The 18,338-nt window shown below is 31.9% G+C and overlaps 1 protein-coding gene across 1 annotated transcript; it reads left to right on the top strand.

Annotated features, from left to right (window-relative positions):
* The first annotated feature begins 1,657 nt into the window (after positions 1 to 1,657).
* On the top strand, positions 1,658 to 4,250 carry LOC110733418 (60S acidic ribosomal protein P0-like). The gene is made up of 5 exons (XM_021913463.1): positions 1,658 to 2,179; positions 2,275 to 2,343; positions 3,309 to 3,407; positions 3,491 to 3,883; positions 3,967 to 4,250. The coding sequence occupies exons 1-5, from the start codon at positions 1,922 to 1,924 to the stop codon at positions 4,114 to 4,116; spliced, it is 969 nt and encodes a 322-aa protein (XP_021769155.1). The 5' UTR covers positions 1,658 to 1,921; the 3' UTR covers positions 4,117 to 4,250.
* The last annotated feature ends 14,088 nt before the right edge of the window (positions 4,251 to 18,338 follow it).

The following is an 18,338-nucleotide window of genomic DNA, read 5'->3' as shown; positions in this document are numbered from 1 at the left end:
CAAATTAGGTGATAGACAGGACACTCAACATTGTCTTCTTTCGAAGTCACAACAATAAGCATTCCTAAACCAAACTCAACTAACATGATAGGCCAACCAATTTTCAACGATGGGAAGTAGATCACTAACTCGGGTTCGTCTTTCGATCAGTTCAAGTTAGCAATAAGGCACAAGTAATTTGGGATTTCCCACCTAATTATTGCAACTAAGATAGAAATTCGGTATAATCATACAAGAAAATGCTCACAAGTAAACCTCATCTTTCAATGCAAACATATAATTGAAGGCATGATCAATAAGTGGATATCCAATTGCACATGCAATTAATCAATCCGTTAACAATCAATTATCAACCAAAAATAAACATGTAAGCACAAATATTAATTAATGCATGGCTTGGTTGGATCTTCACCCAAACCCTAGCTAAAAGACTACTCACCTGGTGAAGACTAACATAACTACAAGTTCTTCTAGATCTAGCATTAATCTAAAAGGTTGAGAGAAGGGATAAGATGAAAGTAGATTAAACTTGCAACAATAAATAAACAAGATCAAGAGCAGTAAATAACCATTCAAATCAAGTAATAAATCACATAAAAGGGATATAGTAAAAGATAGAGATTACTAAATGAAACTTCAAACTTGAGAGGAATTGTTGAAATTAAGAAAACAAACTTCAATTGATTCACTACATTGATTGAGTTGAAAGAAACTAAGCTAATTAGTGAGAGTTTAGAGTGCTAACTAAGAGATAAAGGCCTAAGAGAACTAAGGGGAAGAAGATCCGTACAAATGAAACTAAAGGGTGTATTTATATTCACAAAAGTTACATATTAAAATCTGTCAAAAAAGCTCAGGCTGATAGTTGGAGTGCTTGCTCGCTCCTAAACATAGGAGCGCCCGCTCCACCTTTGGTGCTTGCCTGCTCCTGCTGGGATGCCCTTTCCTTTTCCTTTTGGCTTTGTCTAATGCTCTTCGAATGCTTAGTTTGCTTATCAACTCTTATTTAAAACCTACCAACATGAAAACACTTACATAAGAGAGGGACTTAAATACCCAAAAACTACAATTATACACAAAATGGAGCTAGAAAGGGAATAAAGAGGGGGAAATGACTACAATATCGTATTAAAAATACCATGATAAGTGGACAAATAAAACACTTATTAGATATAAACTTCAAATGAAGATTGAAGTATTTGAACCGCTAACCTATTATAACAGACCCTTGATCGTAAACTCTAAACAACTACTAGCTCAAGACTTCATCAATTGCAAGAGTATACGATGCTAAGTTTGGTTTACTATTAAGAATTATCATCTTCTAATCTTGAGGTTGGGGGTTCAAACCTCACAAGAGACACGGATGTGAATTTCTTACCCTTTCCCTTCCCCTTCCCCTTCCCCTAACACTCAAAGTATATGACTTGCAAATATCGAATCAAAAAACAATTGGGCCTTAAACTTGTTTTATAATATCCTCTTAAAAACAAATTCCTCCCAATTCCTAGTCCAATTAATTAACCACTTAAAGCCCAAAACAAACAACCCACCCATAACCGTCAGATCAAACCATCAAGAAAACCCAAACCGTCCGATCTAGGTCACATCTAAAATCAATCTCCCTCAAAAATCCGATACTATATAAACACCATCTTCAACTTCGTCTTCTTCCTAGCTGCAAAACCATTTCTAGGGTTTAGTATCAGTAGAATCTCTCTTAGTTAACCTGCAAAATCCCACCGGAGGTTAAAGAGACGGCGTCGTTTCGCTGTCCGCCTTGACAAGCATCACTGTCAGCTTAGTCTTGGCCCTCGATTTTGCCCTTTTCTTGTCTCTTCTCAAAAAATCCCCAAAAAAATCGAGGCAGAAACCCTAATTTTCCAGATTTCGTCGGAAACTTCAACTTAATTCAACAAAAATGGCAGTGAAACCAACCAAGGCTGAGAAGAAGATCGCTTACGATCAGAAGCTATGCCAACTCTTGGACGAGTACAGCCAAGTGTTGATTGCATCAGCTGATAATGTGGGTTCGAACCAGCTTCAAGGAATTAGGCGTGGTTTGAGAGGTGATTCAGTTGTTTTGATGGGAAAGAATACTATGATGAAGAGGTCTATTAGACTTCATGCTGAAAACACTGGTAACGACAACCTGAAAAAGCTCGAACAGTTGTTGGTGGTATGTGTTGTTTTTTCAACAGTTTTTTGGTTATTTTTTTGTGGGATTTGTTTGAAATTGATGAAATTTAACTGGGTTTTGTTTGGAATTTGCAGGGAAATGTTGGTTTGATCTTTACCAAGGGTGACTTGAAGGAAGTTAGGGAGGAGATTTCCAAATACAAGGTAATTTACTATGATTTAGTTGTTTTTTAGTTGATTCTGATTTGATTTCATGCTCCAAGGCTTAATTTTGTTGTTTTATTCTATAATTTCTTGTAAATGCGATGTTTTATTCAGATATTAACTTTGTGCGTTAACTATTAGTTTTGACATTGATATAACACGAACGTTTAGTTTTATTTTCTGTGCTATTTGTTATGTGCTTGTAGTTGTGTTATGTTGAATTTGGGATCTTCATTATGCTCAACTCTGGATAATTTTGCTTATTATAATCAATGTAGATTAAATTTGTAAACCTTTGTGGAAGTTATTCGAAAGGTTAAATATTGGATCTTAGTATCAATATGAGGTTAAACACATTGTATTTATACAAGTATTTGACAATTTGGCGCTAAAAGTTTAATGTATGGTGCTATGAGTATGGACTTGATGTTTTATTGCTACCTGTGGTTGGATTTTTATTAGGTGGTAGTCTTTGTTTGTTGTTCTCCCCCTAATTACATTATAGTTGATACCAGATTCAAGCACCATTATTTGGACGATGTGTTGTACTCGGCATTCCACGAATTAGTTATGTTGGTTTATTTAATGGTGCTTATTTTTGTTACTACTCCTTACTGCGGAGTAGTTTGCCCAGGTTTATCTTGTTTTACAATATTTTGGTGTTCTATGGTGTGTATATAATTTGGTATTCCTCTGTTGAGGTTTTCTAGTTTTCTACTCTTTAATAGTTCATTCTTACATATGTGGTTTGTGCTTATTGATTTTTATGTCAATAACTTGGTCTGCATTTGACAAGTTTTGTTTTGTATGTGTGGTTGTCCATTATGATAATGCTCTCAATGTTCTCAGTAAAATAGAAACTAGACATTCTGTTAGTCTATCGAAGTATGCTTTTGATTTATTTATTTAAAGCTTTGTAGTTAATCTAAGACTTGTTATTCTAAATCATATTTTGATGTGAACAGGTTGGAGCTCCTGCTCGTGTTGGTTTGGTTGCACCAATTGATGTCGTTGTCCCACCAGGCAACACTGGTCTTGATCCATCCCAGACATCTTTCTTCCAGGTTTGTGCAATTGATATGTTTAACGAGTCTTTGTCTCTTAATTATGAAGATTATCTCATTTTGACTCATGCTTCTATCTCCAGGTTCTCAACATCCCCACCAAGATTAACAAGGGTACTGTTGAAATTATCACTGCTGTTGAGCTCATCAAGAAGGGTGACAAGGTTGGTTCATCTGAGGCTGCTCTACTAGCAAAGCTTGGAATTAGGCCCTTCTCATACGGTCTTAACATTGAGTCCGTTTATGATGATGGGTCTGTCTTCAGCCCTGAAGTTCTTGACCTTACCGAGGATGACCTTCTTTCAAGGTTTGCAACTGGTGTCTCAATGGTCACTTCTCTTTCCCTTGCCATCTCATACCCAACTCTGGCTGCTGCACCCCACATGTTCATCAATGGGTACAAGAATGTTCTTGCCATTGCTGTTGCAACTGATTACGACTTCCCTCAGGCTGAGAAAGTCAAGGAGTATCTCAAGGTTTGTTTTCTAGACAGTCATTGGTTTTCATCTTAAAGTAAAGATATAACCTTCTTATACTCTTTCATATTTCTGCAATGCAGGATCCTAGCAAGTTTGCTGCTCTTGCTGCCCCAGCTGCAGGCGGTGCTGCTCCAGCTGCAGGTGGTGCTGCTGCTGCTATTGAGGAGAAGAAGGAAGAGCCTGAAGAGGAATCAGATGATGACATTGGTTTCAGTCTCTTTGATGACTAAGTTTGCTAGTTTCTATGTTTCAAATCTTATATTAGGAGTTGTGTTTCAAAAAAATTGTTATGTTTGATTTTGTCAGCAACAATGTGTTTCACAGTATGATGGATCTTTTTAATTTAGTTCAATTTTGCTCTATCTAGCCTTTCTCATTATTGTCATGCTTGTGTTTAGGCATTTCATGTAGTCAAATATATACCCTTTGTCCGGACAGATAGGCGAATAGACCTTTGGTTTGGCTGTAGGTTTGATTGCCAGTGATTTAAGATGAAAATTCTTCTGAAGAATTATTCACTTGTGATAACAATTATGTAGGTCAATTGACCAGATTGGTAAATAAAAAAGACCTCTAGTGACAATTTGGTAAAAAAACTTACACCGTTTGGTAATAAAAGCTAACAATATGTGATAATTTGGTAAAATTAATTAACTCTGGCGACATTTAGACCAAAAAATCTATTTTTTCCGGATAAACTCTTTAAAAATCCTATTTTATTTTGTTTTGTGTTCTTAAATTTATTTTTTACATTTAAAATTTTGAATTTACATGTCATCCCTTTTTATTTCCAACTCCATTTTAAAATTTTTTTGTTAATAAGGGGTATGAAACTTAAGTGAAAATTGATACTTAACGTTTTTTTTCTTCAAATTGTTATTTCCGTAAAAAAAGGGTTGGTAAAATAACAAGAAAAACAAACTTTATTAAGCATTCGCGAGTAATTTATCAAAATTTTTTGTATTTTTTGGGTTAATTGTTGCCTGAGATGATTTTATTTACCAAATTGTCGCTTAAGGTTAGTTTTTTTTTACCAATTTGTCGCTGGAGTAAATTTTTTTACCAAATTGTCGCTAAGGGTCTTTTTTATTTACCAATCTGGTCAATTGGCCCAATTATGCACTCGTGATAACTTCCGAGTTTCGCGCTGGAGAACCATACTGGATAGTTCAGAATTTGTATTGGACTGTTGTAAACTTAGGCCGTTTAAGAAGCGTTGTAGAGAACCATATCTTTCCATCCTTTTTTCTGTTGACTTCTGTTTTCTTAAAAAATTGCCTCAAAAATTTTGACCTAAAATAGATTTGAGGTTTGTTTTGAAACAAATGACATGTTCCTTTTTTTTTTTTTTACTAGTAGTAAACTAGCAATCATTATTACTACAGCATTATTAATGGATGAAAATATTTAAATCCATTTAAGTTTTAATTTTGGGCTTACTTTAAGCTACCATTAACAGGCCTTAGAAATGGCTAGAACTTTTGAACACTCAAAGTCAAATTGTAATGGATCAACCTATATGTTATATAGCCCCGCTATGATTCGACAAAGATTTAGTTATTTGTCAAAACAAGTTGACTTTTGATTAGTTCAATTGAAAATTTCAAAATTTGCATTTACCAATTACCATACAAAGTGATGTTTAGGCAATTGGGCAACATAGAGTTGCAAAGCATATCCCTTTTCTTTTCTTTTTTTTTTTTTTCCATGTAATGAGTACCGTGGTATTGAATCTTTGAGAGTGAGGTAGAAGAGGATTAGAGGAAATCCATACTCCCAAAGTTATTTTTTTTTTTTTTACAACAAAATTGTCTTTGATGGAGTTTGATTTAGTGACCGAAAAGTTTGGAGATATAGATTAAAAGACCTATTATTACTTGGTATTTCCAAGGGGCAAGTTATAGTGATTGATTATTCAATTTGCACCTCTTATCAATCATCTTCACTTTTGGCTAATTGATATTATTTGATGTGATTATGAAGAGGTGGTAAAAAGAAGAAAGGTTTGTTTTCTTTACGCCTAAGGCTAAGGTAGAGCCGTATACTTCCTCCCACATCCAAGATAGTGCTGAAACATGTAACATCCTATATCTAGGCTAAGCACTTTTATGAGTTTATCAAAATCTAATAAAATCTTCCTTTTAATAGGTGATCCTATAATTGTAGCTAATTGTATAATTTGAATCTAATCCGTCAAAATGAATACTTAATACTACTTTTTATCACTCAATTTTTGTTGAAAATTAGAAAATTCAATCATAAATCATCACTATACTGCTATACTTTTTTTTGAATAGACTATACTGCTATACTTAAATTTGGATTACATGAGTATTTAATTTCGATTGAAGTTATGAAGGGACTATTATTTCAAAAGTTACCAAATTACCGAGACTAGCATGGATTTTATTTGTAGTATATCTATCTTATAAATTTGATAGAAAATCTTGTTAGCAATAGCAAGATTAGCAACTATCAAGTGGCCTATATTCAACAATTTTTCGATTAATTTATTTTGTTTATGATATTAGTAAACAAATAACAGCTATAACACCTTATCCAATTTACTACAGATGGACTATTATCCATTTATACCTACTAACCTCCCTTAAAAAATTATAAGACCCTATAAATAATAGATCTAGTAAGTTGGCTTATTTATTCCTTTTTTTTTTCTTTTTTTTTTGTTCTTTCTCAACTACTCCATACTAAAATATGGACCCGGATATTTTCATCAATTTTAGACAACAGGGTATTTGATATTGGGTGATAAGGTCTTTTAATTTCTAATTACAAAAATCAACTTATTGACGATGTTTGGATCTCCTCGATTGCAAGATGTATAAGCAATTAATATTCGATGAAAATCAACGACCTTAAGACCTTGACTGATATATTTTCTACTAACATTTCTAAGATATTGACAAAGACTATATAATTGTATAAGAATTTATACATGTTGTGTAGTTGGTAAATACATACGTATAAATGTCAGAATAAGTTCATTGCATTTTAAGTAATTAAATTTGTTATACTTCCAACGTTTTTCTTTTATTGCACCATAAGGACTTTTACACTATTCACTTAATTTCTTTGACCATCATTTGTGATTTATTCATTAGGAAAAACATAATCATGTGGGATCTTGTTAGATTCGTCTCGAAATTTACTTTTCAAATATCAAATTTTTATAATTTTTACAAAAGTAAATTGAAGATATTAATAACTAAAGTAATGCATTGGAAAGTGTGAAATTCCTCATGGTGCAATAAAAAAAGAACGGAGGAAGTAAGTTTTTTCATTTTAAATATCATATGTGTATATGACTTACGTAACACATGATTTGTGTGTGACATAATCATTGTTCGATATAGGAATACAAGATCTATTGAAAGCTTAGACATTTAATCGAGTTAACATTAGTTAGAGATAATTCATATAAATGGAGTTTTATATGTATAGTTTTACTATATCAATTTATTTGTAATATTTATTATGGAGTATGAGTATTATATAGTCATATACTATAATATGAATACTAATGGTAGAATTTGTATGCTGGCAAAGTGTGACATTTTTTCTAAATTGACCTATTAAGGTGTTGTTATGAATTTAATAGCTTAAGCAAAAGGAAAGATACAGATTTTTAAAACAATAGTTTTGAATTTTTGGGGTTGCATAAGAGGCTATCCCCAATAAAATTGACAACAAACCACAAAAATAAGAAATTAGTTGTCCAACGTTTAACTTTTGTAGCTTATACTTCGTAAATAATAAAGGTCTAGAAAATGACCTTTAAAAGTGTCACATTAATTTAATTAATTAAAATAGGAAACCTCATTTCCAACACTAACTTTGGGCCTCCTTATCCATTAAGACGGCCCGGCCAATTCCTTAACGTGGGGTTTTACAACATGAGAGTGTAATTACATGTCTGATTGTTTCTACTACTAATTTTTTTGTATTAAAAAATAATTAGACGTTTAAAGGCTCAAAACAATGAAAAATAGAGGTGTTGTTTTCAATCAACCTAACAAAATGGTGGTCTAATTAATTTCGTAATTCTATTCAAAAAAAAAAAAAAGAAAAATTAATTTCGTAATACCCTCTATACTTTTGAGGCGACTAATTACGTGAAAAGGACTAACGTTATAAGAACTTCTACAATATCATTTTTTCTAAGCTTCAGTGCAATGCATATTCTTAAGCATCTTCCCAATTGCATTGGCTCTCAATAGTCACTATACATAGAACTTTTCATCCATAATTGTGCGCTCACGAAAAAAGAAGTATGTAGTACTTTTTCTTACGAAACAATTCTAGTTGTATACACAAATAGCCTTATATATATACATGATACTAAGGGTCTGTTCTAATTTACTAAACTGAATTGAACTGATTGGAGTTGAACTGAACTGAAATGAACTGAACTGAGCTGAACTAAACTAAACTGTTTATGAGAGAATGAAATTAGGAATTAAACTAATTGGAGCTAATGAATTGAATTGAAATTAAGCTGAAGAGAACAGGCCCTAAGTCACTTAGTTCATGAAAACTTTTAACATCCAAACTCGAGCAAAGTCTCGAGAATTTTTAAGTTCAACATTGAATGATTGACTTAATTATCTTCAAAATACATCACAATTCATAACATATAAATTGTACATGTAGATTATACCTAATACGTACCTATACCATTTGAGTTACCGATGGATTATTTTTTCCTTTAACTCAAAATCAGATCTTTTTTAAACAACAATTGTAGATATCACTAGTCGACTTAATTTAATTAAGATTGGATGATGTGAAAATATACTCCGTATATGTATAGTAGTCATTAGTTGTTTACAAATTTTTGTATGCGGCTGATCACATGGTGCGGCAGGGGTTACTTGTATAGTGTTACTGGTTTTGTCAGGGTTTACTTGTAGGTGTTACTTGTATTCTGGGGTTACTTGTATGAGTATTACTGGTTTCGACAGGGGTTACTTGTAGGTGTTACTTGTACTATGGGGTTACTTGTACGAGTATTACTGGTTTTTGTCAGGAGTTACTTGTATTCTGGGATTACTTGTATGGGTGTTACTGGTTTTAGTTAGGGGTTACCTATAGGGTATTACTGGTTTGGTACGAGGTTTGGTCTAGGGTTACTTGTAGGTGTTATTACTTAACCCTCTACAAGTAATCCATACAAGTAACCCAAAATACAAGTAACCCCAGAATATAGGTAACACCTACAAGTCTACAAGTAACTCCAGAAACAAGTAACCCAAAATACAAGTAACCCATGCCGCACCATGTGGCCTGCCACACTGAAAAAGCTCTGTTAGTTGTTAGGTACTTGTTAGTAGCTCAAAGATAGGGATGGCAGAGACATACATATCTTATTAACAAAATCATATTCCTTGATCTTGGCAACTTGGGCAATTCCATGTGAAGATATGAAATAAATGTTGGAAAACAAGGCATATGGCCGAATTTCTCCATCTATTCAAATTCCCAAATGTTGGGCAAGTTTGGATAAGTATTAGAATAAACAAACATACTTATATTGCCTTTATCTTATAATATGCTATGAATATTCATATATTTTTCCAACAAAAGACCACAACCCATGTTCAAATTTACTACTATATACCATGATAGACCTTAGTACAAAATGGGAGTTGCACCGAAATTCTTCACATGCTTAAACGCGTTTTTCATGGGCAAACAAAGCCCCACCCATGATTACACATATAATGTATAATCTCAAATTTAATTAATCTAATTAACGAACTTTTATATGTAGAAAATTTAATTTAAACCAATGGATTACCATTACCCCACCTTTGACTATACCATAAGTCAAACTTTAAATATTAAACTTTCGTCTAGAAACAAAGAATATTTCTAGCATGTTGATTTTTCTACATTTTTTTGTCTTTTAAAGAAGGTTGTCAAATAATTTATTGATTAGCGGGCATTGGATGATGGTGACATCCATTATTTTTCATTATACAATTGATGATCATGCTTGATTCTAATCTATTTTTTACTTATTCGTTAAATCGTTCTTATACGTATGTATAGCTAGGCTGGTTAACAATGTACATATCTGAATGTGTAATGGACATTTTATGTCTAATAAAATAGATTAATGAGAATAACTATACAGATCGAGATTATATTATTATACGCTATGCTCCTTAACCACAAAGCAAAGGGCAATAATAAAAGGTAATGAGGGTGAATCAGTGTGTGCACAATCGAACATGCTTGACGCGATCTCCTCAATTACCGATGGTGCTAAAGATAAGGTCATCGTATCATAATGGTTAAATACATGCATACATTGATATATACGTTATCTCCAAATCTATGTTCATGTACTCATCCGATCCCTATGTGTATAACTATTAGATAATTACTACGAGTATATTTTTTAAATAAACGTATCATATAATATAATACGTAGATATATATGAGGAAACATGCATATGACTTTATTCTTGGATGTGTTCGTAATCTTTTATATACAAAAGTATATAATAATGAGTACTGATTTTTGTAGAGTATTACCAAAACTCTACTCCATTCTTTGAATTGAATGCGACAACATCCCATAGTGGGAAAGAACAAAAGGTTAGAGATCACGTCAATAGGCGTGGTCGGTACGTGATCAAGGCCGTGGCTATAAATTTATTTTGTGTTAATTTGGCAATGTGTTCTGAAAAAATCCATAAACATCATAGATAGTCAAAATTTTGATATCAAAAAAATTGGATTCTTCAGCAGATTTGCTGATGATGTCTTTTAAAAAAAAAAAAAAAATTGTTATTGGCAAATTTTATTGAATAAAAATGACAAAGCACTATCATTCATTAACGAGAGAAGTTTATCCAAAAGTTGTTGGATTAATATGTCACGTATTGGTATATTTCGGTAAAGCTACAACACATATCAACAAGCTGCATTACTCTTTTTTTTTTTTTTTTTACAGATATTTAATTTTCTCTGTTTGCTTGTATAATGGTACAGTAATAATTAGATCATTACATTTGTCAACCTACACCTTTGACATTTAGAAGGTGTTTGGTATGTTGGAATTAAGGGTGAGACTGGGAGATTTAATCCCATCCAAGTTGAAGAAAAGGACTTTGTTTATTTGATGGAAATAGGAATAATAAGAGGTTTAATTTGGGAATGGAAATATTTAGGAGTGAATTTCCACCATTTTATTACCTAAGGTAGGTACTCCGTAATATGAGAATGAAAATGGGTTTAATTGACATTTTTGCATCAATAAAAAGAATTGAAAAACAAATGTTAGTAAGGGCATTTTTGTGAAGTTGTTATTTATTTTCTATATTTTCCCATACACCATCCAAACAAGGTATTAATATATTTTCATGTATTCTCATTAATTAATTCTCAATCTCATTCCCACCTTTTAATTCTCATACTCCCATTCCTTCATTCCAAACACCATGGGAATTAGGGGTGAGCATGGGAGGGGTACCCGTACCGGTAGTACTAACGGTTCGGGTACCCGATAACCAAAATCATTAAATTAAAAGTGATACCCATAACCAAAACCGATAAGTTCGGGTACCCGAATTTCGGGTACCCGGATTTTCGGATTGGTTATCGGGTACCCAATAAGATATCCAATAATGATAATTAAACTTAATTATGTAGTTATTATGATATAATTTACAACTAATTAAAAACAATACCATATGATCTTGACCAAATTATTAATAATATTACTAATCATTGATATTATAAAGTGATTATGAAGTAAAGTAAAAGTTTAGATTTATATTAATAGATTTAAGTAGGGAAAAAGCAAAAACAATGTTTACGGATCGGATCGGATCGGGTAACCGTTAATTTTAAAATGATACCCATAATCATACCCGATAACAAATTATCGGAACGAGTACCCAAACCGTTATGGTTATCGGATCGGGTATCCTAATTTTTGAAATGGTAACGGATCGATTTTTCGTGTAGTTTTGCTCAGTCCTAATGGGAATTTTCTTGCAAAACCCCATCTTATCTTATTAGCAAATATACTTGTAGTATTATCATTCCCCAACATAAAAGTTTTTAAACAAAAATATGATCATGAATAGTTATTTTAATTATGAGTCTAAATAAATGTACTCGTCATGTGATAATCAACACAATTCTTATTCTAATAATCAGATTATTGATTACTGAAAATTTATGGCTTAATTTTTTATTTTTTTTAATTTTTATTTATTGATACTTCATATCCCTACCTTATAAAAAGTGAGAAAATACTCCTATGAATAGTGCATGGACATTTATATCCCTACCTTATAAAAAGTGAGAAAATACTCTTATGAATAGTGCATGGGCATTTATATCCCTAAAAATGTTCTTTTACATATTTACCCCCATTGAATTCAAAAGCCGTAAAATTGTCTCTTAAATCATCAAAATTGATTAATTATTTGTGTTTATTTCAATATTTAAAGCATTTTTTTAGAGTTTAGACTCTCCATTTTTTACAAAATATGTGATTATATGATGAATTGTTTAATTTATTTAATTACTCTCATCAATAAGTACTTTATGCAAATAGATATAATAAAATATATACCATGCACATATGTATAAGGCATAAAGACCACCAATAATAATTCTCCTTAAAGGGCTAGCTATCTGCGCACATCACGCGCGTAAAAATCCCTAGTATTCCTAAATATTGGTTTTTATTTCATTGTAATTAAATTTACAGGGCTTAATTTTGTATGAAGTTCTCTTCTCTATGAGAAATAGACTACAAACATATTGTGATCTAAAGATTTAATTTTCAATAGATTAAGTAATTAAAGATGAACTAAAACAACACGAGTGTCGGATCTAAAAAAGACAAAACAAACAATAAATATGTGAGGTTGTATTAACAAGAAAGGTACATATTAATTTAGTGCTTACCTTAAAGCTTAGCTTAGTCACATTCTATGGTGCTAGAAGAACGTACAGGATTTGGTAAGAGTCTACTTCAAACATTACTCCCACGTCCACTATACATGCTAAGCAACCAAAACCTGACCATATAATATGCAATTAAATTATCATAAAGTAACAAAATTATATGCCACCTCATCACATTATTATGTGGATTATGAGCAATTTAGTACGGCCGCTTTCTTGAGTTAGCTGGACTAACTTTATCTTTGTCTTCTCCAGCCGTGAAAGTCAATCTAACCGTTAGGTTCAACGGTAACTCCACGTGGCTTCATCTCAGCGGTTTTTACTCACCACCATTTCTGCTAACTAATGGTGAGACAAGCAGCTGATGATGAATGTGCTATCTCCTTATAGGGGAGCAAGTGATAACTGATAAGGCATGCCACATGTCAACAAATATGGGGTGTAGAATTGTCAAAATATTAATTAAGGTTGGTGTATTTGTATTTTCTACGTAGATATTAGAGTATATTTCCAAAAATTTACATGATGTTTATAAGAAGTTTGTGTTTAAAAGAATTTGCTTTATTTAACGGATACCAATGTGAAGTATTCTTATATAGATTTAGAGGTGGATCGAGTCATGTTACGTCAATATGTGTCTCATGCTCAAGTAGATTATGTCTAAAATAATCTAGCAAATATGCATACTGTGTCATGCGTCGACCCCAAAGCTTATGAATGATCTACTTTTTGTGGTTGTGTCATGCCTAATTGCCGGCATGCTCTCGATCCCTTAATAATTTTCATTTTTTTTAATTAGTCAAAAAATTAGAAGGTCAACCCGTTAAATTGTTTTAGATTTGTGTTTATGTCTAATTTTTACAATATTTTCCAAGCACGACCCATGTCCTTTGTGTGCCTCTCGTGTTACATGTGACGGGCTCGTAATGAAATCATATTGGATTGGAACATTTTCGTATCATCCCGTGCCTATTCAAACCCTCAAGACTAAATTAAAGTCATGCATGTTTTATGCAATCATTCAATTTGTTATTGATATGATATATATTATTTACTCATTATATTTCTAACTCATCAAAATTTGAATATGTAACGAGTATTATAATGAATTGGATATTGTACATGTGTAGTTTATAGATAAAGCCGAATTTTTGGTTTTTTATTTTTTGGGTAGGGAGCCGGTGTTAAATTGTGACTCGAAATCTAGTAGGGTTGACTTTGAACGATTATATATCTCAAACTACAACTAATTTTGAGGTGATTCAAGTTGGAGGTGATAGCTTGGTTCAAGAGCTTTCCAACGATAGGTCATATGCCCAATTCTGATAAGAAACGAGAAAGTTATAACCGTTTTACAAAAACCTGACGAAGCTGGAAATTTGCAACGAGGCTGCAAGCTATAGCTCTATGCGAGTGAGCTATAGCTCGGCCCTATGAGGACTTGCGTCAGGCATGAGCTAGCTGCCGAGCTATAGCTTGGTAGTTAGCTTATTCTAGGATAATTTATGGAATATTTCCTAAAATTATATCTTTTCTATGACGGCTATTTGAGTATATTTGGGGAATAATCTTAGGGTTTTATTAGGGTTTCCTTGTGTTATAAAAGGACTCTTTAGTTGATCAATTAGATCATAACTTTTTGAGCCATTAGATTTAGGACTCCTTGTATTATTCTCTCGTTCTTTCTCCATTATAGTGAAGAAGCTCTCGAATCCCCCACCCGTGGATGTAGGTCTATTTTGACCGAACCACGTAAATCCTTGTGTTCTTTGTTTATCTTCTTTATTGTTTTTCTCAATTCTTAATTCTCATTGATTTGTTCCACATTAATCAAACACAATTACACCCTAATTACCTAACAGCCGGCATGGTAGATGAATGAAACTAAAAAATAAAAAAAAAATAAAAATTGTACAATAAAATTATTTTATATATATATATATAATTAATTGCTTGGTTGTCACTTGTCCAGCGTGATTAGTTGGCAAAAAGTTAGCAAAGGAGGGACCCTTCATAAAATGACACGTATACCAAATAGCATCGAAATGTAAATGGCGGTAAACGCGGAGTGCTAACGAAATAGGAAAAATACAGTATTATGAGACCAACCCTTTTGTGGAAGCTAACTATTTTTGGTGGGAATTCGACAATACGTTTTGCCGGGACTTATCCACTTGCGACTTTCATTGTGCGGTTTATCCCTAGCTAGCTATTTTTTTTTTAAATACAATTAAACCTATGTTTCCCCTCAAATTTAACAAAATCTTAAGTAAATCTATAAGATCCTTCAATTAGATTGTCTTTCTTCTTTTCATTATAAAAGAAAGATTAGGTTATACCTATATAAAAAGCACTCGTATGATAATTAAATAGAGTTACGAGGTCTGATAGTACTTAATTAAAATTAGAGAGTGTTTAAAAAACTATTTGTATAAAATATAATAGTTTTGATTTCACATTGATAGTGTTGTATGTTTTCAAACCTAATCGTAAAATTCTTTATTTAACCATTGACGATGGTAAGACGAAGTGTGCGACAAAGAAGAAGAAAAAAATTTCCAAGTCTGCTTAAAGTAAATCCATCAGCCCATAGCCAATATTGACTTGATCAAATATACTGTAAACTAAAAAGGTTAGAAGCAAATCATGACTCTTGACTCTTGAGGTATTGATCGATTTCATATAGCTTTATCGCATTTCTTGCATGGATTGTGCCCTAAGTAAAAATTAAAAGAAAGAAAAAATGAATCAGTAGGTGAAGGAATATCGATCTATTGTAATTCAATAAAATCATCCAAGATTTGATGCAATCTTCTATTGTTGTCTTTAGATGCTAAGTGATGACATATAAGTTAATTGATATAATCTTAAGAAATTAAGGTTATGATAAAGATGATAATAAACTTCAATATTTTAGTTGCAACTTGCAAGTATATTTTAATTACAAACTTTTTTTGGATAATTTGATGGGAAAGTTACGTACACTATATAGGAAGTGTCGGAGTATAGTTATAAAAGAAATTCCCTTAATCGGTTACAGACTAGAAGCATGTCGTCCCTCTTTATAAGGGGGAATGTTACTTGATTTCATGCAGCCTTAATTATGGTGTAATATTTTAGCTAGAATGCCTAGAAATGGGTACTATACTTCCAGGATTATCTGCATGACATTGCTTTCAATATTTATAATTATACTATGTATTTAAATTAATAAATGTATCTTGTTATTTAAAGTATATCATAACATTTTCTTTGTGGAACAAACAATAAGGGTATTTTAAGATTTGATCACTAATTTCAATCCGAATACATATACAAAACTTTAACCAATTGAATTCAAATTATTTGTTTTCGATGGCTTTCATTAACATCATGGGGTCCATATTGCGCCCATCAACAATCCTTCACTCATTGGGTCATTGTATTATTCCTTCCAAATACAGTACGTGTAGGTATAAAACTTGCAACTTGTTTATATTACCAATATTAATTAATTACTTTAATAAAACTTAGAAATTTTACCTTAAGAAAAGACTATACATTTTTACATGAATTATACCCCATTAATCTAATATGACTAATTATTTAGACGAGGGGGTAGGCGCTAGGAGGAAATATTCCATATACATATTGCAAATAAGTAAGAAGATTATGCAAATTTGAGAGCTAATTCCACAATGAAATGATCAGAGAATCAAGCTATAGTAAAGATGGATTGTCCGTATGTAGCATTGTAAGATCTTTAGATTGGACATATTTCAAAAAAAAAAAAAAACTTTATCATTAGAGCGGATTTACTCAAATTAACCCTAAAGATATATATGTGCATAAACACAAATTCTCTAATCTATACCGGAACAATTTTAATTCCTACTTATATTTTATAATAATCGCAACAATTTTCCTTTTTCTTATTTAGTAAGGACTTACATCTATTTTATTATTTCTCTTACCTATCAATCCCATTTAAACTACTTTTATTATTATTATTATTATTATTATTATTATTATTATTATTATTATTATTCTCTTCTATTAACAATAAAATATATCCCAGTAATTATAATTTGTATCAACTCTACTGTAACAATTATTATAAAACGAAGGAAGTATATAAATAATACGGAATATTATTGTTGAAATCTAAAAGTAGTCCAATAAAAAAGTATAGACGTGAGCCGACAAATAGCGAAATGTACATGGAATAGGGTGAGTTGGGAGCACATTCCAGCTGGACCCATTCAAAGCCATGCTGCAAGAAAGCATCCGAGGATTATCCATTACTAGATCAACTAACTAACACCCAACCCAACCCCTTGTTTTTGTTTTTGTTTTTCTAATTTTATTATTTCAACTACTGCCTGTCACTCTCCCCTCTCTTTACAGCCAATGGATAACACCCACCTATTTCACATGTCTTTGTTATATTGCCTTTCACACCAATATGTTTCTGCTCACCATGTAACTTTTAAGCCAACCACTCAAACCCCCCCCCCCCCAAGGATTTTTATACCAATATACTCCGTATTTGATACACCCTCTATCCCAAATTATTTGTATCGCGTGCTTTCAAACATACATGATAATAAGTATTAGACATAATTGATCTAGAGTAGTACCTTTAGGAGTGGAGGAAGTATGGATAGATCATCACCAAACAAAATATCACCTCTGGTCCAAATTACTCGCAACTTTAGGTATTATTTGTGAAATATAAAATATTCCAAAGTTGCGAGTATGTACTTATGAACAATTTATCTTCTGATTAATACTCGTATACTCTCTAGCTTTCCATCAAAAAAAATTATATATTATCGAAAATCATTTCTAAATAAGTTTGACCAATTAAAAAATAAATTAAAAACCGACCAATGAAAATTAAGTATATTACTGGTTATTTTAAAGATGAAACATCCTTATATATAAATTAAAATTATTGAAATTTGAAAGTAATTTGAGATAGACAGTATAACATAAGCAATATGAATAATTTGGAACAGATAAAATAATATATCTAATTCTAATTAGTACATTAATGATAGTTTTCAGTAGTCTATTCTAAAGAGAGGAAAAAGAATGTGTATAAAAATTGACGAGAATAAAATGCATGGGTACGACTGTATGGTATTAGTGTATGACCAAAGTCCAAGAGTAGCTAAACATTCCTTTAATTCTATCCATTTAAGATAAGGCTCCACCACTGCTGCGATAACCAATTTTCCACGATGCTTCCTTCGTTTCCACGTTTATTTTTTTTTGTGTTTGCTTTATTCGCATCAAAACGCTATATTTATTGTAAAAAGCTTGTTATTTTGCTGGATTTGTTGTAATTATTAATTTAAGATATCCGTATGTATGTACCCGCCATTATAAAGCATTAGGTTCCTAAATTAAATTATATGATTAATACCAGTAGATTAGTCTCGTGTGTTTCATAACTTATTGAATATGAAGTAGTTTTATTACTCCGTATTATGCAATTATTATTTGTGTATAAAAG

This window comes from Chenopodium quinoa, unplaced genomic scaffold (genome assembly GCF_001683475.1).
Source record: "Chenopodium quinoa cultivar QQ74 unplaced genomic scaffold, ASM168347v1, whole genome shotgun sequence".
Classification (NCBI taxonomy): Eukaryota; Viridiplantae; Streptophyta; class Magnoliopsida; order Caryophyllales; family Amaranthaceae; genus Chenopodium; species Chenopodium quinoa.
This window is presented reverse-complemented; position numbering and strand designations above follow the sequence as displayed.